The 25,152-nt window shown below is 51.1% G+C and overlaps 1 protein-coding gene across 1 annotated transcript in view; it reads left to right on the top strand.

The window, feature by feature from the left end:
• The window catches only part of RGS10 (regulator of G protein signaling 10), a 36,463-nt gene extending 12,333 nt beyond the window's left edge, over window positions 1-24,130 (top strand). Inside the window, exons 4-5 of the mRNA XM_060126192.1 lie at window positions 9,656-9,799; window positions 23,780-24,130. Of these exons, the coding sequence (XP_059982175.1) occupies window positions 9,656-9,799; window positions 23,780-23,926 (291 nt within the window). The 3' untranslated portion in view covers window positions 23,927-24,130. The remainder of the gene's footprint in view (window positions 1-9,655; window positions 9,800-23,779) is intronic.
• Window positions 24,131-25,152: the final 1,022 nt, after the last annotated feature.

Genomic DNA, 25,152 nt, shown 5'->3' with positions numbered 1-25,152 from the left:
GAAGATTTAAACTTCAGAATAACCTATGTGGTATTGATCAAATATTAACAATTTTTTTAAAAAGTGTGTTAATCTATTTTTTAAAATTAATTAATTTTTGGCTGTGTTGGGTCTTCGTTGCTGCACGCGGGCTTTCTCTAGTTGCGGCGAGCGGGGGCCACTCTTCGTTGCGGTGCGCTGGCTTCTCATTGTGGTGGCTTCTCTTGTTGAGGAGCACAGGCTCTAGGAGCGCGGGCTTCAGTAGTTGTGGCACTTGGGCTCAGTAGTTGTAGCTTGCGTCCTCTAGAGTTCAGGCTCAGTAGTTGTGGCGCACGGGCTTAGTTGCTCCGTGGCATGTGGGATCTTCCCGGGCCAGGGCTCAAACCCGTGTCCCGTAACCACTGCGCCACCAGGGAAGCCTTGTTAATCTATTTTTAAATGGAGCTGTTCAAATGTTTAAAGTAAAAATAATGATTTAAGTCATTGAGAGTTTCTCATCGAGTATGATTGCTTTTTCATGAATAAGTTGTGTGAATGCTTCCCCCAGAGTTTGACGTGTCTGTGTTTTTTACGGACACCGTAAAGCAGGTGTGTGGTGATAAAAGCACAACGCACGTCAGATGGATTGTCAATTATTCAGTATATCTTTACGAAACACCTTGTAGTTGGCAGGCATCCACATAGAAAGTTTCTCACTGTTCTCCTGGGTGGAGGTGGATGTGTGCTCTTTGCAGGAGGTAGCCTTTAGCTCCAATGCCAACCAGATTTTCTGCCACTGGAGGTTGGGTGTTGGGGTGGTGGAGGAGATTATGGGGAAGGAGGCTTGTGGATTGGGTGTGTTTACGACGCTTATGCCTGTGTATTTCTAAGAGGCTAGTGGCTAGATGCCTACAGGAGCCGGTAATAATGTGCACGAGTGAGGTTTGTTGTATGAGGCTGCAGGGAGTGGTGGGGACTGGGGCCATTAGGGGGTGGCCTGCCCTGCCTCCAGAGGCTGTAGCTGGTTGTTTAGCTGACTTCGGCAGTGAACGCTTTGGGGTCTATGGCCGTCGGAGCTTTCCCAGCTTTGGGTTCTACCCACCTAGGTCTTCGCTTGCCCACCCTTGCCCCAGAACCCTGAGGGACCTTGCTTCCTAAGGCATCTTCTCCCATCTTTAGTCTGACGCTGCCTGTTTTTGCAGAGAAGCTGGACATTTGGATTCTTATGTGAAACCATCCAGTTTTATAAACGATGGAACTAATTTTTTAAAAATGTAAAACCTTGTCTGCCAAAAAAAACATATCCATGGGCAGATGTGGCTTGTGGGCTGCCAGTTTTTAAGCCTCTGGTTCCAAAAGCTGGAATCCATGAGGCCAAAAGCCATTATGCGTTTGCAGAAAATGTCTCTCGTTGGTTTATTCAAAGGCTTTTCCACCTCAGACACCCTTTCCCCAAGATGGAGCAGTGTGACCTTCGCTCTGTCACCTTCCCCTCTGTCCGGGCAAGGATGGATTCCAAGATCCCTTGAGCTGAACTTCCTAGGTCAGCCCAGAAAGCCATCCCGGCCATGATGCTGGGCATTTGCTTCCTTCCTGCTTCTTGACCCTGGATGACTTTATCTGAGCCCTTTGGGCTGGTGAATGGTCTCAGGTGTTGGCTGTGCCCCTTCAGGCAGGCATGCCCATCGCAATCCTTTGCCCCCAGCACCCAGCACAGGGCCCAGGGACAACTGTCAATAAATGCTGGCCTGGGCGATGGGTTCATCCGGCCTCACCCTAAAACCCTAGCTCAGAGTCAAGCAGGCAGACAGATGTCCATTTCTCTGCCTTCATTTGCGTGTTGGAGCTTAGAGGGGCTGACAGGTCAGCCAGCCACCCCTGCAGTGTACAAACCAGGCAGTTGAGGTACCCGCGCGGCTGAGCTGGGACTTGAACCTGCCCCATGAGCTGCCCAGTCGTTTTCACTGCACGTGAGGCTGACGTGCCCTTCAATTCAGTTGAGTTTTGCCAGATCTTTGCAGCGCGCCTGCTCGGGGCCAGGCCTTGTGAAAAGCATGGGTGACACACAGGGACAAGACAGCTGAGACTCCTTAGGGAACAGGCCTCTAGAGGGGAAGCTGCTTGTTAAACAAGCCTTTGCAAGTGTGACGAGAACAGAAATGGGAAGTGCAGGATCCGTGGGAGCACAGGCAGTGGGTGTCAGGAAGGTCCCTGGGGAAGTGACTCTCAAGCTGACATCTAAGTGGAGTTTGGAGATGGGGGGAGTGTTCCTGTAAGAGGGGACAGCCTGTGGGGAGGAAGGCCTGGAGAGAAGAGCTGAAGGAAGACCAGAGGGCGGGAGGCTTGTGCTTGAGGGGTAGGCTGGGTCTGCTGTGTCTGAGACTGGGGCCACAGCTGGAGAACCGGGGTGTCAAGGTGAACACTGAAAAGCCACGGGGTTGGATTGCACCGTCCCGTCCACATCCTACAGCTAGAGCTTCCAGAATCTGGCAGCCCTCTCTGCTCCCCTAGCCCTGACACCTAGCATACGACTCCTTGAAGGTTTGTGTCCTGAGGCCTGGATGTTGCTTCTGGACAATGAATGCTGCCTCGCCGTCAGCTGCTCAAGGATGCAGACAGAGCTGGGAAAGAGAGGAGCATGTGTGAGGCCTGCGGGGTCCACACCTTGGTCTGGGTCATCACACTCAGCATCGTGACAGTTCCCACCCTTCCAGATGCTGGTCTGTGGTCTGGGAGGTTAAGCTGTGGCCCGCCTACAGCCGTCCAGCTCGGTGCAGACAGAGGCAGGATGCAGCCCGGATCTCCGCTCCAGACCATGTAATGGGTCTGGCTGCAGGGGAAGTAGAACCAGAAGTAAGTTCTGTTTCACTGATTTTAAGAAGCAGAGAGGGCATAGCACAGGGAGAAGTCAGCCCAACTGCATTTCGCAATCAGACTTATTACATCTGATCCAGCATGAAGTTTGTGGACCATTTACCTCTACAGTGAACTAAGGCAGTTGTGGGATTGATGCAAATCTCACTTTTGCATCTATTTAAATAAGACCTGTGCTGGTTGGTTTTTTTTTTTCATTTTTTACTATCATTATCCAGCCAGATCTCTGGTACCTTGTATAATTTATTTATCTTCTGTACAGTTTGGTTTTCCCTCTATCATGCAGGCTCTATAAGGTTTGTGATCTTTGTCTGTCTTCTCCCCCACTGGGACTGTGTGCCTAGGACAGTGCCGGGCTCGCTGTTTCCTTCCCAATTTCCACTTAGGTCAGCTGACACCTGAGGATCTGCCGTGGGTAGGGTCCCGCCCTCTCGCTCACCTTGAGCTGCAGTTGCAGCCTTAGGGGAGGACTTGAGGGAGGAGCGTGCCATCCTTTCTGTTGGGGCTTTAAATTCTTAGAAGCTCCAAACAGTGGACTGGTGCTGTGTCTTTGCTGCCTTCCTTGGTCTCTGCTTCGCCCCCTGGCAGACAGGAAAGCAGCCCTTCAGTTTGGGAGGGTCTCAATGCTCTGTGTTTATGGTGGGGATGCTGGGGCTATAGGATGTTGGGAGGGTGATGCCTCCCACCCTCCCTCCCTGGGGTTGTAATTGCCAGGTGTTCATATTCAACAATCAGCTTTCAAAGCAGTTCTCTCCCTTTGCTATTTCTTCGTGGTTTAACATTTTTCTATGAAGAGCCTCTTCCCCATGAATTAGCATGTGAGATCCATCTATCTTTTAACATAAAGCAAACTTTATGTCTTATAAAACCTCAGAAAAAGCTCCAAGAAGGTGTTCATTCTTTGGCTATCCCTGAATTCATTCATTCACTCATTCATTCATTCATCTGCACATGCATATTGGGCCTGTTTACTGTGTAACAAGGATTAAGATGGATACAGCGGCTCGTACAGATTTGTAAAAACCAAACCGAGTGGGGGTGGGGAAATGGTGGGGTGGTACAAGATGTCTAATAATCATAACTCTGAGAGCAACTTGCACTGATATTTAAATATAATAGTACCATGCATTTTTATAGTGTTTTAGAGTTAACAGTTATGGGGGGAGGGGTCTATGGTATTTATTAATTTTATTGTGTTTATTTAACACTAAAACTTGATCCAGGGTTTTAGAGTGTTTGATGTTCTTATTTAAAGTAATAGTAAAGGTTTTCCTGAAAGGCTAAAACGCCATCTTCTTTATTTAAAAAAAAAAAAAAAGAAACTACTTAAAAATCCAAAAGTGATGAGTGTTCCTTATATGAAGGTCATTCAGTTCACAAGCAGATGCAGTAAGAAGGGTTCATTCCCTCAGCACCCTCCAGGTTTCACTCTGTCTCTGGTTTGGGCTGTGTCTTTCTGACCTTTGACGTGGACTTGGCCAGGTCCAGGCGGGACCGGATAGGAGCTCAGCTGCTCACGGTGTGGGCTGGGGTCTGGCATGGGCCTGCCCGGCATCTCCACTCCTTCCTGCCTCACTGTGTAACTTTCCGACGTCCTCTACTGTCTTCTTACTGTAACCAACCAAGGTTTCACTTACTTTACATCCCTGTCTACTGCATTTTCCTTATTAAAACTTTATTGTTTACTGTTTGCTGCTGAGCCAAAGAGGATGCTACGATTACATTTTTTTCTTCTTGGACCATTTTTTGCTCTTCTTATTTTTATACTCTCAGCTAGCCCTTTAAAATGCTTCTCGATACGGTGTTACACAGGTCTCTCAGATCATCTCTGCAGTCCGAGTTCCCCTGGGGACTCCTCCCGGGGCCCCCTGACTACCCCACCCACTGGGGCGGCCCCCTGTCTTCCTTTGCCACCAGTGGCCGTTCCGTCTGTCCCTCCCCTGCCTCCTGGACCCAGATCCTCATCTGTTTGGAGTCGCTCCCTCATTTTGGTGGAGCATGACCAGCAATAGCTTCTTGAGAAAGGGTACATGGCAGGTAGACCTTTAAAGAATCGTATTGAGTGAAAATGCTATTTTTTTCCTCTTCTCCTGCATCATGGATAATCTGATGGAGCATAGAATTGAATTCTAGGTTAAAACTCACTCAGAATTTTGAAGACATTGTCCCATGATCTTCCATTTTTGTTAAGAACCAGTGTGTTACATGTAAGCTGTTTTGTTTTCTTTGCTTGTTCACCACCAGTATTCTAAGACTGTACAGTCAGAGGCTTAGAGCGGGATGAGGTTCGTTCATCGTGTGGGGCATTTGGTGGAGCCTTTTAATCTGGAAATTTGTAGTTCTGGGAGATGTTCTTATATTGTTATTTTTATTATCATCATTATTTTTTTTTTGCGGTACGCGGGCCTCTCACTGTTGTGGCCTCTCCCGTTGCGCAGCACAGGCTCCGGACGCTCAGGCTCAGTGGCCATGGCTCACAGGCCCAGCCGCTCCGCGGCATGTGGGATCTTCCCGGACCGGGGCACGAACCCACGTCCCCTGCATTGGCAGGTGGATTCTTAACCAGTGCGCCACCAGGCAAGTCCCCCGATGTGTTTATAAACTAAACATACCTCCAATCAGCTGGGTTGGGAGAAATTTGCTGGACGTCTGTGTGCGGAATTTCACTTAACCCTTGTGTTCGGTTTGGCATCTCTTCCTTCCCCTCCTTCGTGTCTCTGTCTGCAGCTTCCCTGAGTCAATTTCTTTAGAGAAGAAAACTCCAGGCTCTCGGGGGTGGGGCGTGGATAACTGCTCAGAGCTGGGGGTCGGGACCTGGGGGTCTAACGGCTTCTTTCTGCTGCCTTCTTCATCCCTCCTGCCTAGGTTCCCAGATGCCCCTGAGTTCCTGCCATTTTGGGACATTTCTTTGCATCCCCAGCCCTGCCACCTCCCCTCACCAACCTTGCAGGCGCCTAGGTTTCTCCTTGCTGCTCTCTGCAGAGTCATTCGCTGTCCCTCCATCTGCTTTCCATTTCCTGAGTCTGTTCTCAGAAATATTCTCAAATCATTTACTTGACATTTTCTTTGCCTCATTCTCTTTCTGAAGTTGATATTAATGAAGGTAGTGGCTTGATCCTTTAATTTCCTTATGTGTCCTGTCCCGTTGTCCATCTCTGGCAGAGTGATGGGGACAGAGGGGAATGGGCTGACAAGATAAGCAAGACTCAGTGACAGGCAGGGTGCGGGGTGAGAGAGGCATTGGGGGATCACTGGTCCCAGCTTCCTGGAGTAGAGACGGCAGGACCCCCCTGCCAGGAGGGGCCCACTTCTTTCCTTGGCGTTAGGTGTGGGGTGTCTGTGGGACATCCAAGCCCACATTACTGGAAATCAGTTGGCTACATGGTCAGTAGCTTCGGGGAGAGGGATGGGCTGAGATCTTGGGAGAGCATGTGGCTAGGAAAGCGTTCGGCCTAGGGCAGAACTTGGGAACCCCCAGAATTTATGGGGGTGGGGGGGAACAGAGGGACAGGAGTTGGCGAAGGAGACAGAAGCAGGGAGGTGTTGGGGGATCCTGAGAGGGCAGCGGCACTGAGCAGGGCCAGGGGCCAGAGAGCAGTCCAGGAGAAGGACGGCAGTGGGCTGGCAGGGTGGGCAGAAGCCAGGGGCTGGGGAGCAGGTGGGAGGGAGAAAGTGGAGACACAAATACACATTTTTTTCTTTTGAGATGTTTCAGTAAGAAGTCATTAACTATAGGGGGATGTGGGTAAAAGGTTTTGTTTTATTTTCCCAATGGAAAAATGTAAAGCACGCTTATTGGATGAGGGAGAGGAGGCAGAACGTGGAGAGGAGCGCTCGTCGGAGCATGGGCTGCCGATGCCTTTGCCTTTGTTCTGGGTCGATTTTTGTTTCTGGGACTGATACTAAAGGGAATTTGCTTCTCCTAAGCGTGCACTTCCTGGGAGCAGCGTCGGAGTGCTGACTTCTGCTGAGCACCGCTGTGGCTGACGCACTGCCAGGCGGGGAGGACGGTCCCGGGCTGGTGGGGTGTCTGGGAAGCAGACCTGGGTGCACACGCTCCCAGGGGCATTCCTCAGGTTGATGCCGGGAGTCACCACACAGACCCGGGGGGGATCCTTTTCCGGCACCGTCTGGGGCAGGGTTGGGCGCTGGGCACGGCTGCTGTCCACAGCGGGGCAGCTGCTCTGGTACAGTCTGTAGAGTCTGGTAGGAGAGCGGCTGACCATCTTTCCAGGTCACACCGAGGGTCCCAGACCCAGGCGGCCTCACCAGTGGGGGATGTTCTCACCCTGTCCCGACAGGAGCTGCAATAGGGTTAACCAAGCTCTGGAAAATATACCAAAATAACTCAAGAGACCTGGTTCTTCTTTTTTGCTAAGTGTTCTTGGCGTGGACACCAGGCCTTCCCATGACTGGCCTGCAGTTGGCAGTCTCAGGGTTTCCCTTCTCAGTCACGCTTCCTAGCCCAGCCAGATAAGCTCTGCCCACGAAGCCGTCACTCTGAGTGATCAGTCAGAAATGAGGGTGGCCCTGGCCTGGGCGCCTCGGGGGCCCTACACTCTTCCCAGAGACTCGGGGTGTTGGGGACATTCGGGGGGTGCTGAGAGGCCCGAGGCTGATATACCTACAGGCCCCGCCTCCCCGGAACCTGCTTCCTGTCTTCCCTTCCGCCCCATGTCTAAGCCTCAAGCTACTCGTTATACTTCTTCTTTTCAGAACCGCCCAAGACAGCCTGCATCCATCTGGAAAACTCTGTGTGTGTGTGTGTGTGTGTGTGTGTGTGTGTGTGTGTGTGTGTGTTCAGGGGGGAGGGAAGAAGGAGGGGAGGCCTAAAGTGATTTCTGCTTCCAGGGCCTCACATGGAGTTTGCTAATCTGACTGGCTGAAAGTCTACTTTCATGAAGTATTGTTAAAACAGGAAGTGGTTTTCCAAAAACATTCCTTCCTGACAGATGGGGGTGGTGGGAGGGAAGCTCATGGCTTCCTGGAGGGAGCGGGTCTTCAAGAGGCGGGTGGCCTCAAAGTACTGCCCCATCCGGTCTCCACAGCTGTCTCCAGGCCTGTCCCCTGGAGTAGCCATGTTAAGGCCCCGACCTGGACGGTCTTCCTGCACGTCTTGCCAAGGCTTTCTTTCTGGGGGGATGGCAGGTGGTCAGGCCTCCATCTCGTGGGGTCGTTTGTCAACTAGTCCCGGTACCTAAAGAAGTTAAAGGACTGCTTTTTGCCTTCTTTCAAGCACCTGCTATTGAAGCCTTCTGGTGGTTTCCACGAGGCCAAAGGGTTCCTAAGCCAAGTTCTGCAGCATGTGGGAGGCCCCAGGTGGGCTCTCTGGAGGGAATGGCAGTCTCTAGGCAGACCCCGAAAAGCCTCCTTGCATCCCCCCGCAAATCATAGCTCCGTGGCTCCATGACAGAGGCATATGTTGTCTGGCTTCCTCTGTAGGGTGAGCTAATACTGAGGCTCTAATGTTTGGAGAAAAGCCCCATATTTGCCACCTGTGAGGTGCGAGCACAGGAAGTCAGAGAACATAGAATCCTCAGGGGACGCCCTGCAGGACCCCAGCACGGATGCCTGCTGTGTTTAAGAGCACCCGCCGTGAGAGCATTCCTGTACCAGCCACTGCTGGGTTTTGGTGCAACCTAAGTGCAGATGCGCACACCTTTTCGAACTCCACTGACAAGCCCTCCCAGGGCAGAGCTTCCGTAGGGTTGATGCCTTCCGGCCCGACGGCCCTTGGGCAGGCAGCAAGTGTTCTCTCTCTTGCTAATTCTCATACCTCCTTCCCTGGAAACAACCCCCAGCCCTGGAAGGCTGACAGTGCATCGCCTGCTGGGAGGATAATGTATTGCGCAGGCGTGGACCTGAGCAGAAATGCCAGGCTTTGGAGTCAGATGGTCCTCTGTCTCCCTGTGGGCTCCCTGGATAAGCCACGTCACTTCTCCTGGCCTCTGTGTCCTCGTCAGGGATGGGGCACTTCATGGGCGCCCGAGGGGTTAAGGAAATGGGACCATAGTTGTAAAACACCTAACGTGTCTGGCACATAGTAGGGGCTTGATCGCTGGTTGGGATATGTGTTCATGGTTTAGCTTGATTTTTTTGTATTGTGGTAAGATAGACACGACACACACCTTACCACACTGACCATTTTTTAGGGCTCTCATGTTTACCATTTTAACCATTTTAAAGTGTACAGTTCAGTGGCATTAAATACATTCACAGTGTTATACATCTATCACCACTATCCAGTTCCAGAACTTTTTCATCACCCCAAACAGAGACCCCTTACCCATTAAGCAGCCACTCCCGTTTCCCCCTCCCCCAGCCGACCACTCATGTCTCTGTCTCTGTGGAGTTGCCTCTTCTGAATATTTCACAGAAATAGAATCATGTCACGTGTGGCCTTCCGTGTCTGGCTTCCTTCACTGAGCGTCATGCTTTCGGGGTTCATCCGTGTTGTAGAATATGTTGGTGCTTTATTCCTTTTTATTGCTGAGTAATGTTCCCATGAGGCCTTGATTTGGGGCAGTCACAGGATGGCTGTGGATGCTACCGAATGTCCCTCACTCCGGGCTGGGATTCTTTCCGACATCATTTCGGAATGGATAGTGGTTTTGAGACAGGAGGTGTGGCCTACAGATGCATGGAAGAGGAGGGGAAGGGGCCAGGCCGACCGTGAGCCCCCCCGCCCCCCGCCCTCCCATCCAGCTCAGCTCCGGAGCCACAGCCAGATCCCCCAGGGCTCTCACAGCAGCGCTCCTTCTGGGCTCAGGCCGGGAAGGGCTGTGCTCGCCGATAACAGACAGGCTCTCCGTGTCTCCCCCAGATGCAGGAAAAGGCGAAGGAGATCTACATGACCTTTCTGTCCAGCAAGGCCTCTTCACAAGTCAACGTCGAGGGCCAGTCCCGGCTCAATGAGACGATACTGGAGGAACCGCACCCACTGATGTTCCAGAAGCTCCAGGACCAGGTAACCTGACTTCCCTACATGCACCTTGATTGGAAAACTGGCATTTTTTTCCCAGCCGGGAAGAATTCAGTTAAAACCAAATGTTCGACACCCTAGAAGCCGTCCCACCTGACCGGGCAGGCTGCGGCACGTGAAGGGGCCGTGGTTGGTGAAAGAGCAGGCTGGCCTGCCAGGCCCAGGATTTGACCCATTGGAGCCGCCCTCAGGCCTCGTTCCTCTTGGTCTACACGTTTGACCGAGCAGGGTTATCTGTCTTCTCAACCAGATGAGAAGGGAGGCTGGAGCTATTTGAGGAACCCACACTGAGGAAGCAACGAGTGGTAACCGCTGAAGGTAGGAGCAGCCAGAAAAATCTAGAAAAGCAAAAGCACGTGGACTCGGAGTGGCGGGGAACCTGGGGCTTTTGTGCAAACATCGCCTCCTACTTCAGTTGGCCCCATAGTCCACTTTGCCAATGTAGTCCACTTAAAGCAGGAAAAGTTAGGTTTAAAAAATGGACCTAGGGCTTCCCTGGTGGCGCAGTGGTTGAGGGTCCGCCTGCCGATGCAGGGGACGCGGGTTCGTGCCCCGGTCCGGGAAGATCCCACATGCCGCGGAGCGGCTGGACCCGTGTGCCATGGCTGCTGAGCCTGTGCGTCCGGAGCCTGTGCTCCGCAACGGGAGAGGCCACAACAGTGAGAGGCCCGCGTACCGCAAAAAAAAAAAAAAAAATGGACCTAGAAGGGGTAAACTTTAGTGTTCTGGCAAATTTTCGTATGAGGAATGCCAGCAGTAAAATAGGCGAGAGGGGTGAAGCTGCATCACAGAGATTTTTTTAGGCATGAATTTGCAGATGTGACTATTCATAGCATGCTCTGTTCTTATGAAACGTTGTATGCACACATGTGGACCATGGAACACTGACAGATTTCAAACTTCTGCTGGCCCTGTTCTTATTGGGGAAGCAAAGGCCTTACTTGGCACACAAGTGGAGACCAGCTCTTAGCTTGATTCAGCATTCCTCCAACAGGAGCAAGCCTAGAGCCACCTGTTGTTAAAATAGAAGCTGGGCCCCACCCCCAGAGTTAACCAGTGGACTTGATGGTTCCCAAGTGGGCTGAGACTTTGCCGTCCTAACAAGTCCCCAGGTGGTGCTCATGCTGCAGGTCCTGGGACTACACTTTGAAAACCACTGGCCCACGGCATCAGTTGGCATTTTTTTGATCACCTGGAGTATGCACAGAGCCCAGAGCCATGTCCCGGCATGCAGAAGGCCTCATTTGCTCAGCATCAGATAGAAAACAAATAGGTAGAAAATACAAATATTAGCTTGAGAAGGTTTTCCAGTTGGTACAGTGGCAAGTGCAAATTCTACATGAATTCTAAGTCAAATTTGAGTGTTGAAGGGACTCCAGTTAGCATGGGAGACTTGCTGAGGGCTTCCTGGAGGTAGTGATGTTGAGCCAATGGGAGGGATGCCATGGACATAGATTTGTGGCGGGAAAGGGATGCATGGTTAAAGGCAGTTCTTGTGTCTGTAGCCACACGGGGTGTCTGCCCCACCCGGACCTCAGAATCTTTTACAAACTTCCTAGGGTACTCTGAAATGCAGCCAGGACTGAGAACCTGCACTGAAGCCCCTGTGTTCTCGGTATTCTCAATAAGAACAATATCTACCCTTCAGGGGTGCCCTTCTGTGCCCCCTTGGCATATATTATCTCATTTAATCTCCAGTGAGTAGTAGTATTCCCATTTTGATGATGAGAAAAGCAAGGTTCCAGGAGACTAAGTGGTTTGTTAGCACAAAGTCCCATAGGTACAGGGCGTGCTGGAGGCCGATGCACCTGCCTTCAGAGACTGTACACCGCACACACTCACAGCCTGTGCAGCTGTCCCGCCCTCGTGGGCAGCCCCTCATGGCTCCTCAAAGCCGCATGAGACCGGTTGGAGCAGAGGGATTGCCACGCGAATACAATCCTTTTCTGGGATCGCCGAAGGCAAGGTAGCCGCAAGGAATGAGGTGGGCTGCTGTCTCTCCACGCGGTGGGACAGCTCTCCTGTCCCACCAGCTCTCCTTGTGTTAGGCCTGCAACACATCTCAAAATGGAGCTAGGCCTCTGTGACCAGGGCACCCCCGTTGGATTCAGACTGTGGGAGGTTTAGCTGGTGCAGAAAGGAGGAAATACAAGGGACCAAGGACAATTTTTTTAAGTGACAAAATATTTTTAAAATAACTTTTATTAAGAAAAACTTTTATTAACCTAACTAGAAAAATCATACATGCTCAACAAAAGAAACTTGGGAAACCAAAATATAAAGATAAAAACAATTCATAATTTTATGCCTGGAGATAGCATTTAATGTCTAGACTTTCCATCATTTTTTTTCTATAAATATGCATGTGCACGCACATCTAACAAATGTGGCACAATGCAGTTCAACCTACTTACTGTAAATAAAATACTTTTATACCCTGTTGTTAAAAGTCATTTATTTGAGGGGAAGACAGAGGTACTAACTATCTTCCTCGGGCATAATTGGGTGGAGAGAAGGTAGTTGGAATCTGAGCTGAGACCACAGTGAGTCCCTGCAAAGGCCTCTGGGTTCTGTTTCACTTCAGAAACCTCTGCCTCTTGGGGCCCTTGCTGGCAACTGTCAAAATGTATGCTCAGCAGAGTCTATGGGTCTCTGCTCCCCAAAGGCCCTCACAAGAGCCCTGCTTTCCTAAGTGAAGGAGAGTGAAGCTGAGGGGAGCATGTTTGGAACCACAAGATTTCACGTAACTTAAAAGCCTCCTCAGCGGCTTTGGCTTCGTTGAGCACCTCCTGGCTTTATCGCCGAGCTGTCTGAGCTGGCTGCTTTCAGCACCGGCTCACCAGGAAAACTCCAGAGGCCTCAGCCCCTTCCCACGGCAGGCAGTGCCCCGAGCCCTGGAGGCTGCTGAGAGGGCAGCGTGGACTTTGGGGCACAGCTGGAGCCTAGAAGGATGGGAAGATCTTCCCTGAGCATCAGATGAGATGACTTGACATCCACGAATCTCATTTAAAGGAGAGCTTCTCGGGTCTTCATTCAGATCCTGTTGATTCTTGGTTTACACACAGTTCTAACAGGTTCTGGTTTTTCAGTTCACAGCGCATTTGAAGTGCTGGTAGAGGCTGTGGAGTGAGGGGCAGCAAGAAGTAATGGCTGACAACCAGGGAGGAAGCAGAAAAATGATACTAAACACAAAACCACAGCACAGTGATTGGGAACCACTGAGCGTGGGGAATCTCACAGCCCCACACACCGCACTGGGGGCATCCCTGTGCTACAGGATGGTGATGCAGTTAGTGATCCTAATGACCCCAGATTATAAAGCAAAACTTAAATTGTGGTCAGCGTGTTCACTGAAGAATGTGTTAGGCGTTTTAATAAGAATTTCATCATAGGGCTTCCCTGATGGCGTAGTGGTTGAGAGTCCGCCTGCCGATGCAGGGGACACGGGTTCGTGCCCCGGTCCGGGAAGATCCCACATGCCGTGGAGCGGCTGGGCCCGTGAGCCATGGCTGCTGAGCCTACGCGTCCGGAGCCTGTACTCCACAACGGGAGAGGCCACAACAGTGAGAGGCCCGCGTACCGCAAAAAAAAAAAAAAAAAAGAATTTCATCATAAATGATATCTTTTTAAAAAAATTATTCGTTTGTTTGTTTGTTTATTTATTTATTTGGCTGCACCGGGTCTTAGTTGAAGCACGTGGCATCTGCATTGCAGCATGCGGGATCTTTAATTGCGGCCTGAGGGATCTAATTCCCTGACCAGGGATTGAACCCGGGCCCCCTGCATTGGGAGCGTGGAGTCTTAAAGCTGGACCACCAGGGAAGTCCCCATAAATTATATCTTAAGAGAAGTTGGGGGGCTTAAAACTTTGTTACCTGGAAAATTCATAATTAGAGAGACTGTTCTCTGATTTAATCCTGCGCTGCCAACGTGGCCCACGTGTGCCCGGCACGTGCCTGTAAAGCCAGGAGAGGTGAGGGTAGCACTGGGGGCATCTCCCTGGAACTTTAGCCTACAGTCAGAGGCTGCTGTTGGACAATTTTAAGTTGTGGGAAGCAGGAAGGAGGAGGTGATCTTACGAAGAGCTGTTTTCTTCAATGGATTGCACTTCACTGCAGTGGCTTTTTAATCTTAAAAACTCCCCTGGGAGGTCTAGTTCAGTTCTGGTTGGTTTGCTGGTGTGTGAACTTGTTTTTTCTTTCATTCCTTTATGCTATAAATATTGATGCAGGGCCTCCTATGTACCGGGGACTGTGCTAGGAACTGTGTGTACAGTGAGGAAATCAGCACCTGTCCACCCAAGAGGACAGACAGAGATAAATGCTAAGAAGGAGGTAAAACAGATGACGGGTTAAGAGTGACTGAGAGGGGCCTATTTTGGGTCTAGTGGTCAGGGAGGACTCCTTGAAGAGATGCCTGAGATCTGAGTGGCAAGGGGGAGCTGCGTGAGAAGACTTGGGGGCAGGACCTTCCAGGGAGAGCCAATGGCAGTTGCAAAGGCCCTGGGGCAGGAATCCACTGGGTCTGTGCGTGCAGTGGAGTGAGCGAGGGAGATGAAGAAGCTAAGCTGGAAGGGACTGGCCGGGGTTAGGCCCTGAGGCCATGGCAACCAGTTTAATTTCAACAGTGACTGTAGAATGTGCCGGCTGGGCTCATAAGGTTTGGTTCTCTTGAAAGCCGGGCACCTTGGCTCTGATCCCCAGCTCCGGCTGTGCCCGTCCCTCCTCAGCCAGTCAGGAGAATGCAGATGACTCGGTGCAGATCCATCTCTGTTCTAGAAACTCAGCTGCGAACCCGCAGTCTCCTGACCATGGCTCATTGTTTGTACCCTGATGACCTAACCCCCTCCCCCCTCCCTTACTCCTCCCTGCCCATCACTTCCTGGACGCTGAGCTCAGATTTACTGTCCTTGTCACTGCATGTTAAGTAAGGCTGGAGGGGGAAGTGGGAGCTCATGTTCCAAGACTGCCTCCATCTGACCCCACGTGGGTCCTGTTTCCTGGTGTGGCTTCTGTGGCCTCATCGGTAACGTGGGACTTTCGGCAAACACGGCTACCTCTCCAAGCAGCAAAGCAGTCCACAAGCCTTCAACGCCCCATTTAATTAATTAATTAATTAATTAATTAATTAATTAATTTTTGGCTGCGTTGGGTCTTCATTGCTGTGCACAGGCTTTCTCTAGTTGTGGTGAGCGGGGGCTACTCTTCGTTGTGGTACGTGGGCTTCTCATTGCGGTGGCTTCTCTTGTTGGGGAGCATGGGCTTTGGTAGTTGTGGCTCGCAGGCTGTAGAGCGCAGGCTCAGTAGTTGTGGCGCACGGGCTTAGTTGCTTCGCGGCATGTTGGATCTTCCTGGACCAGGGCTCGAACCCATGTCCCCTGCACTGGCAGGCGGATTCTTAACCACTGCACCACCAGGGAAGTCCCAATGCCCCATTTTAAAAAATTGCTCCCTGATGGCCACAACCTTGTTTCCGTAGAGCCGACTTTTCTTTGACTTTAGAATTTAGCAGCTTTGAAACTTTGGCTAAGATGCCATCCCTCCCTGAGCCTCAGTTTCCTCATTTGTGAAATGCAGGTTATGATAAGGCAGTTGTGAGGATGAAATGCACTCATGTCTGTGAAACACTGACTTGGTGCAGCACCTGGCGTGCAGCCAGCCCTCCACAGGTGTTAACTGTGCATGTCCTTTAAATTGTCTTAATGCAGTAGTTCTTAACTGTCGTGGGACATGGGGCAATGTCTGCAGACATTCTCGGTTGTCATGATCGGAGTGGGGGGGGTGCTTCTGGCACCTAATGGGCAGAGGCCAGGTTGCTGTCAAAACACTCCGCAATGCACAGGACAGCCCTGAGCCCCCCCACCGCCCCACGACCCCCTACACACACACATATCTGGTCCAAAATGTCAGTGGTGCCCAGGTGGAGAAACCCTGGCTTAACGTAACTTTCAGAAATGTAGCAGAATCCACGTGCCTTACCCTCGCTAGGTTCCCACCTTTCAAAAAAGCACCAGATAATGTCTGTCAGTTTTCTACACTTCAGTGAAATCTGGGGAAACATTAAGGCGGAACCTCTTCACAGTTTACACTGCTTTTGTGTGTGCATCTTATCTGACTATCAAGTAGGCTCGGGGAAGGTGGAACCTGGCACCTCACTTTACGAGAGAAAGTTCCCTTGAGGGGAAGGTGACCTGACTGGCCTGAGGTCCCAGAGCTGGAAGAGGGGAAACGGGGCATGAACCCGGCGCTTCTGGTTCAGCCGGACTCCTCCTGCCACACTGAGGCCCATGGTCCACGGGAAGCAGTGGTGTTTGTTCTTACTGTTCTCCCTCTGGTCTGTGCCGCCTTCTTCCTTTCCTGGGCGCTGGTACAGCGGCATGGTCTTTGGCGATTAAAGACCAGCCAACACTCTTACCTTCTTCTCCTTTCCCACCTTCGCCTCCCTTGCTCAGTAGTGCTCTCCTGTACCTCCAGCCCTGGCTGATTCTAGAATATTCCCATCAGTCACTAAGGCACTGAGAGTCACCCACGACATGAAGGGATCAAGTTAGTCACAGCAGCCTAACATGTACAAGAAATGACAGTGCCGGTCTGTTCTGGCCCTGTCAGCTTGGTGGCCTGGACACATGTGTCCTGCTCAGCTACGTGGCTAGAACTCCAGGGAGGAAGGCCAACACAGCCAGCACTAGCCACGAGCACATCCTGTTACTGCCTTGCCCAGGATTCTGGACAAGTTAATTTTAAAAATTATTTTTAGGGCTTCCCTGGTGGCGCAGTGGTTGAGAGTCTGCCTGCTGATGCAGGGGACGCGGGTTCGTGCCCCGGTCCGGGAAGATCCCACATGCGGCGGAGCGGCTGGGCCCGTGAGCCATGGCCGCCGAGCCTGCGCATCTGGAGCCTGTGCTCCGCAACGGGAGAGGCCACGGCAGTGAGAGGCCCGCGTACCACAAAAAAAAAAAAAAAAAAAAAATTATTTTTAATTGTTAAATTACTATATGCATTGTTAAGATGAAGAGAAGAAAATTCACATAATCCAAGAGGAGATGAAAAGCTCAAATCCCCCAGTTCCTGCCTCTTCCCTCTCACTTTCCGCCTTATGTTGTGTATCCTTCCAGACCCTCCCCCGAATGTTTGAAAACGGAACACTTTGAAATCTGCTCAGTGACTTGAGCTTGTGCCATATGAAAGATTTAAAACAGAATTCTGCTCCTGCAAGTTTCTGGGCACCAATTTACACAACTTTCTTGATCTGAAGCCTCTGGTTTGAATTCCACAGCGTAGAATGATGGGTTCCCTGGAATAGCAAGGAGATTGGAGAAGAGGGAAGGGTCAAGGTCATTGCTCTCTCGGACCATGAAAGAGAAGCCTGCAGGTTTGAGGGGGGCAGGGGGGCTCATTCTTCTTCCATAAATCTTAGGGACCCCAGTGCCTACACTTACTGCAGATTTTGCGTGTTGCCAGGATGCCCTCACCCAGGCTTCGGGGTTGGTGCTAAGTCTGGTCTGGGGAGGGCAGAGTGGAGGTGGTTTTCTCCACTGAAAAGGAAGTCCTCAACCTCTGATGTTTAAAAAAATATCAAAAGACTTCAGTGAGATGTCAGCACTCCCAGCCACATCCTTGACAGCGAAAGGAACCATGCACCAGGCCCCTTTTTAGCAGTGTCGTTTCTTTGAATTTCCCCAGAACCCAAGAAATGAGAAGTGCTTCCTTTGTAGACCTCAGTAAGAAGGGTTGGGCCAGCTGGTGAGGACCCAGGGGCGGGGGGAGGGGCTGCCACGCCTACCGGGGTCGTCTAGGAGTCCACTCCCTCTCCTAGCCCCTCGCTTCTCCAAGTCTGCCTGTGCTGGGAACTGGAGCTGGACTTACTGGGCACCTCGGTCTTGGTGCCAGCTGCCTTTTGCTCTCAGCGGTCAAGCCCAGTCCGGAGAATGACACGTTCCAACGGGCAAAGCCAGAAAGAGCGGTTCATGGGTTTTCATTCAAGTGGACGGAGCATTGGATCCTGGCGTTTGCCATGGCCCTATGGCTTCTGAGGGTGGGGAGGCAAGGACAGCATTTGAAATACTTTGAGTTTTGGGTTTTTTTTTACAACTTTAAAATGGTGTTTAGGGGAAGAAGAGGGGGTAGGGGACGGGTGCCAGAGAGCATTGAACTTTCTCCCTGACGGCCAAAGGCGAAAATAAAACGCCTTCACCCCACGTCGAAAGCATGTCATTTCAGCTTTGGATTTGAGTATTAAGGACTCCAGGATCAAGTGGACAAATCACCCCCCTCCACCCCTGGCAGTGAGACAGCACCAAACCCATGGGTGTGCGAGCGGATTGCTCGCCGGGCAGGGGTCTCTGTCTCTGTCCGTGTTCGGCCTCTTTCTGGATTTCTGCTCTCACCTTGGCACGGCGTCCACCTCAGTGGGGGGCCTGTCCAGGAAGCAGCACTGTCCAGGCGACAGAACCTTCTGTGTGGCCTTCCCTGGTGCTTTGGGACAAGGGCTGGCCTGAGCTTTATCTTCTTACTTGCTCTCTGCCAGCTGCCCTCAGGCCTTCTCCCCCATCCCCCCATCCCCAGAGTGGGAGGTGATCTTCCATCAGGGGTGGGGACGTCCCCATCTGTGCCTGGCCCCAGCAGCCTCTGCGGCGCCCCGCTGATCCTTGCCTGAGGGCTGGAGGTGGAGGCTGGTTTTCTTCACACTTTGTGTCTGTCCGTGTGGTGTGAAAGCATGTCTGAGGTCTAGGTGTGCAGTTGCATTCTAGAACTGCAATTCATGGACAGTTATGTGTTCTTTCAGTCCTTTTCATGTAAAAACTAAACCAGGTTCTTGAAGCAAATATGAAATCCCATTAATAAAATTTTCTGTTGCAGTAAAGGATTCGTGTTTTTTCCTCCTGGTATCCAGTTGAAATAACATGGTGGAGGGCTTTGAAGAGGAGGTAGGATGTGTGTTTAGTTTAGGTCTTTAATGGCCTTGTCCCCTAAGACGGGTTAAAAGATTTATTAGGCTTGAAATGCACTTGAGACAGGGATGAAACCTTCACGGAGGGGCCCTCAAGGCTGGTTAAGCTTCTCATTGTCCATATGGCTGAATATGCGTCTGTGAGGGAGTCCTTTTCGGGAGCAGCAGACCCGGAAGAGTCTCAAATTGAAGCACCACGTGGATATTTTCCTTTGCAGAAAGGGGAATGCTAACCGGTCGCGCGGTCTGGGATCTGGGGAGGGCGGGGCGTCTTGTATAACAACTTTGAGTGGGGAGACCTCCTGGCAGGAAGACCCCCTTCTCTGTTTTCACTTCGAGTCCCACCGCCAGCAGCCTGAGGGTTGGCTCCCAAGGTCACGACATTAAGCAATTTACAGTCCTGGCGTCCAGCCCCCAGATGTGGGGCTGCCGAAACCTGAAACCTGCTGGGCCACAGCTGTGATGGCCAAAAAAAAAAAAAAAAAAAAGGTAGGGAATGCAACTTAGCTGCCAACTTGAGTTTTCTGCTCCGCAGGCTGCCTGTCTCCCCGAAGGGGTGTTGGTCAAGGGGTGTTGGTCGGCAGCCTGCAGGCCCAGCCCCTGCCCACCTGGGTCTCCACCTTCTTCTTTCGCTTCCCTGCAGACAACTAGAGGCTCATGGTCAGGGGATGATCACAGCCCAGCCCCAGTGAGGCCAGTCCTCCCTATCAGAGAGTCCTGGTTTTGTGGAACCTTCTGGAACCCCTAGAGCCATCTCATTTTCTGTGCACAAGCAGGAGTGAGGTGAAATCAATAATTTGACTGTGTTCATTTCCAAGGGCTGTCGTAATAGATTATTGTAAACTGAGTGGCTTAAAACCGCAGACATTTTTTTCTCTCACAGCTCAGGAGGCCAGAAGCCTGAAACTGAGGTGTCGGCAGGGCTGTGCTCCTTCTAAAGGCTGGAGGGAAGACTCTTTCCTGGCCTCTTCCAGCTGCTGGTGGCCGCTGGCAGCCCTTGGTGTCCCTTGGCTTGTGGCTGCATCCCTCCAACTCCAATCTCTGCCTCTGCCTTCGCATGGCCTTCCTCTCTCTGTGTGTGTCTCTCTGTGTGTTCTCTCCTTTTCTTATGACAACACTCCTTGGATTTAGGCCCACCCTAAGTCCAGGATGATGTCATCTTGAGATCCTCAACTACCCCTATTCCCAAATAAAGTCACATTCTGCAGTTCCAGGTGGACCTCAACTTGGGGGGGCACACCATTCAACCTACTATACTGACCTTTGGGGATGTTTATTTCCCACTTATACACACAAGCACTCGTTAAAGAACGTATTTAGGATCATTGTTTTTAGTTTACGTGCATTTTAAAAATTCTGTGTTCAGTCACTTAACACTCACGTACATTTTTCCATGTTAAACTCCTATGCAGTCTTCATTTTTAATGACTGCCTCTTGCTCTGCCACATGAGTGGCAGGATAGCCTGGAGGTTAGGAGTGTGGGCTCGAGAGCCGGACGGCCAGAGTTTGCATCCTGCATCCTTTTTGCACCCTCTTTTACTCACTGTTATGGGCTGAATTGTGTCTCCCTCAAATTCATATGTCAGACTCCTAAGCCCCAGTGCCTCAGAATGTGACTGTGTTGGGAGATGGGGGTCTTTAAAGAGGTGACTAACGTTAAATGAGGTCCTTGGGGTGGGCCCTACTCCAGCCTGACCAGTGTCTTTATAAGGAGTGGAGATTAGGACATAGACACACACACAGCAGAGACCAGATGACCCTGGGGAAGATGGCCACCTACAAGCCAGGAGAAACCAACGCTGCCATCACCTTGATCTTGGACTTCCAGCCTCCAGGACTCTGAGGAAAGAAATTTTTGATTTTCAAGCCACCCAGTCCTTAGTACTTGTCATGGCACCTGAGCTGACAACATACCAGCCACTGGGGCAAAACACCAAATCTCCAAGTCCTCCGTCCTTCCCCTGTGTGATTGGGGTCCTCGGGTTCGGTGAGGATTAGAGAGGATGCTCCATGCATTGCCTGGCGTGTGGTTTGAAGGTGCTCTTAGTGGGGCTGGTACCACCCTGAATTGTTTTGCCAACCCTCTGTCATTGCTCGGTGGGTAGAGTCTATTCATTCACTGGGTGAATGTTTGTTCGGCCTCCGTCATGGCCATTTGCCCCATGATAAAGAAGGCTGTGGTCAGCAGCTGGGTACCTGGTGTTTGGCCACTTTCTTTCTTTTCTTTTCTTAAATTTATCAATCACTTTGGTTTTTAAACTTTTATTTATTTTAATTTTATTTTTGGCTGCGTTGGGTCTTCTTTGAAGCGTGGGCTTTCTCTAGTTGTGGCGATCAGGGGCTACTCTTTGTTGCAGTGCATGGGCTTCTCATTGCGGTGGTTTCTCTTGTTGCGGAGCACGGGCTCTAGGCGCGCAGGCTTCAGTCATTGTGGCACGCGGTCTCAGTAGTTGTGGCTCGCAGGCTCAGTAGTTGTGGCGCACGGGCTTAGTTGCTCTGCGGCATGTGGGATCTTCCCAGACCAGGGCTCGAACCCGTGTCCCTTGCATTGGCAGGCGGATTCTTAACCACTGCGCCACCAGGGAAGTCCTGGCCACTTTCTTGAAAGAGATTTTTAGGACATTCTCTATCCTCTAAGCCATCTTCACTGAGCACCAACCACGAGGAGCCCTGGGATGGGAGCTGCCTATTGCCATGAGCTCCTAGGCCAGTGCCCAGGAGACCCTTTGCCGGTGGCAGTGAAGACCCCGTGCAGAGATACCAGGCAGCTCACAGCCCCAGAAAATGAGACTCTTGGAATCAGCATCCCTTTTCTTCTTCAAATCTGTCCCAGTCTGATGGCTGCACCTGCCACCCCCTGACCCGGCGGCACCAGGAGCTGCACCTGGAAGCAGGTGAGGGCTCGTGGAGAGGGCAGCCCCAGCCTGAAGGCCTTCACGGGCATCTCACACCCGCCCACGGCAGGGAGCAGCCCGTCTGCTCTTGTTAAATAGCTCGCAGCCCCCTCCCCTCACGCTTGCTGACGCCAGGAGTGCCAAAGGGGCAGCCAAGCCTGTGGTGTCCTGGCATCTCCTGGAGGCCGAGTGAGTCCTGCCAGGTACTCGGCTGAAGCCACCTCCCCTCCTCCCTCCCCCACTGCCTCCGGCCTGGCCCAGGTGCCTCCAGCCCCAGCCTTTTTGCTTCTCTTCTTTGAAGAGCCACAGCAAGCAAACAGGATGTTCCACTCCCACACGTGGAGACTCAGACGAGACACTTGGGTCGAACCGCATCCTGCTGGCAGAGCTGGGTCCCATCCGCTGCGGACCTGGTCGGGATGGGGTGCGGGGCTGGGGGCCGGGAGGGGCACTCGCGAAGCTGGCTTCATTAGTCACTTTTCGAGCATCGTTCCAAACTGTGAACTTGGTGGGCATCTCAGAGTTCCCTTTGGGGGCTCTTGTGCCAGGAAGGGCCGAATAATGCAGGTGGTGAGGGATGGCAACACCTGCACGAAATGATAATGGCATTCCTCATCCCCCGTCTCACCCCTGGCTATGATTCTAGTATTTTCTGGGAGGTGTTTTTTTTTTAATGAATAATTTCTCCAAACCGTAGCAAATCAGTCTAGGATTACAAGATGGCTACAAAATAGATGGCTGCCATGGAGAGGCACAAGGTGGGAGCTTACAGAGGCATGGTCTTTCTGAGCAGTGAGATAAGACTGGAAGGACACCCAGGGAAGGGCAGGCAGTAGCTGAAGAGTTTAAAGAAAACCCAAACTCTGCTGAAAGCAAAATGATTTAAGTGGTTCTCCCATGGTTGAAGCCGTCTTAGGAAAATGAAGGTGTCAAGGCTGAGGTCCAGTTCTCCCAGCCCCCAGGTAGATGTTCTGAGTCCCTGGACACCATCAGACATTTCATTTACAAAGTAGTTTGTGTGCCTGTTGAGAGAGGACAGATTGAAAAGACGTTTTACCACCCACTTGATAACCCTGCCTGGCAGTGAGCAGCATTCTAGACACCCCTGGAACTTTCCACTCGTTGAGCCCATTGGTGGTGCAATAAGTGAAGACACCAGGGTACGCAGGGCGGATTTTCGGTCTGCAGAATGCCCTGAAAGCTCGGTTGAAAGGTCTGAGAGAGATGGAGAGAGATTTCTCAAAAGAGACTGTATCCCTCGACCACCAGAAAGCGCTTCCCTTTTGCTTCTCCTCTTCCCACCCCTTTGCAGGGCAAGGGAGGAGGGTGGTGGCAAAGGATGGGGTGGGAGGAGAGGGGATGCTGGGAAGAGAGGGGGCAGCTCTCTGAGGACTTGGGGTGAGGCAGGCGGCAGCCCTCTAATCTGTCAGGGTTTCTCCCTTTGCACCTGATGAGCTTGTACCTTGGAATGATTTCTCTCCCAGAGATGCACTCCTGGAACTGTGTGAGCAAGCAGGTGTTTGCGTTCCGCAGCTGACCGCTATTTTCTTTAATTAAGGCCTGTTCCCGAAGCCTCTGCTCGCCAGGACTACCGTTTCACTTCCCTGACCTGCACTGAATAAGCCCCATTTTGTTTCTGGGCATAATGATAGGTTTGTTTGAGATCTGGGATGCCAGACTTCCGGGGGTCTTAACAATATTGACATCGTCTGATATGACAGTGACAGTGGCCTAGTACACTGTCGTCTCTACAGAAATGGTTTCTCTTCTGCTATCTCAAGTTCCTGGAGCAATACATCCCTGTATTATCTACCCAAATAAAGTGGAAATTCTTAAAGGACCTCTTGATACAAAGGTATAAATCAGTGCTGTGCGAACCTATACTTCCGTGGAAGATATAGATAGGTTTGTTTCGTGTGACTCTCTAAGCTCTTATATTACATTGAGATAATTTCATAATGACCCAAAACACCCAGGACACCCAGCTTGTCTAGCACACGACGTACTTAACTTTCTTTGTGTGTTTGGCATGTGTTTTCCTCAGCACACGATCGGTATTTAATAAATATTTGATGGGATGATTAGCCTGACCCTTCAGATTTTTTTTCCTTTTCCCCTTAGATCTTCAACCTTATGAAGTACGACAGCTACAGCCGCTTCTTAAAGTCTGACTTGTTCTTAAAACACAAGCGAACGGAGGAAGAGGACGAAGGTCCACCCGATGCCCAGACTGCAGCTAAAAGAGCTTCGAGAATTTATAATACATGAGCCCTCAAGACACTGGCAGGACTGGCAGCTTTCAGAGGCGAAGGAACTCACTCTCAGGACCGTGCAGGGTTTATAACCTCTTTGTTTTCTGCAAGGACTGAAATGTGCAAAACGCTTCCATGGAATATGTGTATTTTATTACCTGCTTGACCAGTAAGTTTTGCATGATGGCTAATCTTACATAAAAAGACAAATAGCTTTGAAGTTTTAGTTCTCACACACACCCAAAGGGGGGACAGTCCTTAAAACACTGGACAGTTTGAGTATTTCACAGCTTGATTAAGCGTCATGTGAGGCCACCAGGTGAACGTACAGCCACCTCTGACCTCTAAAGTCTTTGTCCTGCCTCTGTGTGTGGGTCACATGTGTCCACAGATTCACTTGGTGAACCAGCTCAAGAATGAATTGATCTGACAAGCTCAGGTCACTGGGGTTTTGTCTGTCAGGTGCCTCTTGGGTTAAATACTTCTAGAGAGTAAGTTCAGTGCTGGGAAAAGAAAATTCATCACAGCCTCTAAAGATCTGGGGAGCTGCGTGTGGGTATCGTCAGAGGGCTCTTATTTCTTGCGCGTGGGTTTGTTCTGGTTTTGCCCGTAATCCATGACATTTCATGCAACAAAGATAAATAGTTCATTTTGACAGAAACAAGATCTCAACCAGGAAGAAAGACAAATGAGAGACTGTTCAGGGTCCCCATGGTGATGCAAGGTGGTGCTGAATGGGATGGTGGCACTGGCCCGTGCCGATGATGGAGCTGGGGGGGGGCTTCTCTGCTTCTCTTGCAGCCCTTTTGGTGAAACCCTTTCTTCTTGATGCCTACCCCTTGCTAGACTTGTTAACTCTGGGCTTGAGACTTCAACCAGAGGAAGGAAATGCTGTCTTTGGAAGCCCCCTCTTGGGTGAAGAGGCTGTGAGTGAAGTCCTGCTGGGCCCAGGCGCCCCCAGCAGAGCCCAAGGTCAGGCTCAGTTCCCTTCTGCTCATTGTTCCTGCCGTCTGCTGCTGCCAGACCTTCTCCAGCATGTTTGCCAAACCTTAAGCTCCTGTTTGCACAAACAAAGCAACCAGACTCTTACTTGAGAGCCTTCCAAGTCAGACGTTCCCATTTGCAAAATTCCCTGCTGATGAGCATGACTGTATGATTTATCAATCAAGCCGGGACACTTGAGAGAGAAGGGGAGTGAGCTTAATCATCACGCTGGGATAATAGGCATCAGCTGGTTCTGTT

Source organism: Lagenorhynchus albirostris, chromosome 16 (assembly GCF_949774975.1).
Source record: "Lagenorhynchus albirostris chromosome 16, mLagAlb1.1, whole genome shotgun sequence".
In the NCBI taxonomy this organism is placed as follows: Eukaryota; Metazoa; Chordata; class Mammalia; order Artiodactyla; family Delphinidae; genus Lagenorhynchus; species Lagenorhynchus albirostris.
This window is presented reverse-complemented; position numbering and strand designations above follow the sequence as displayed.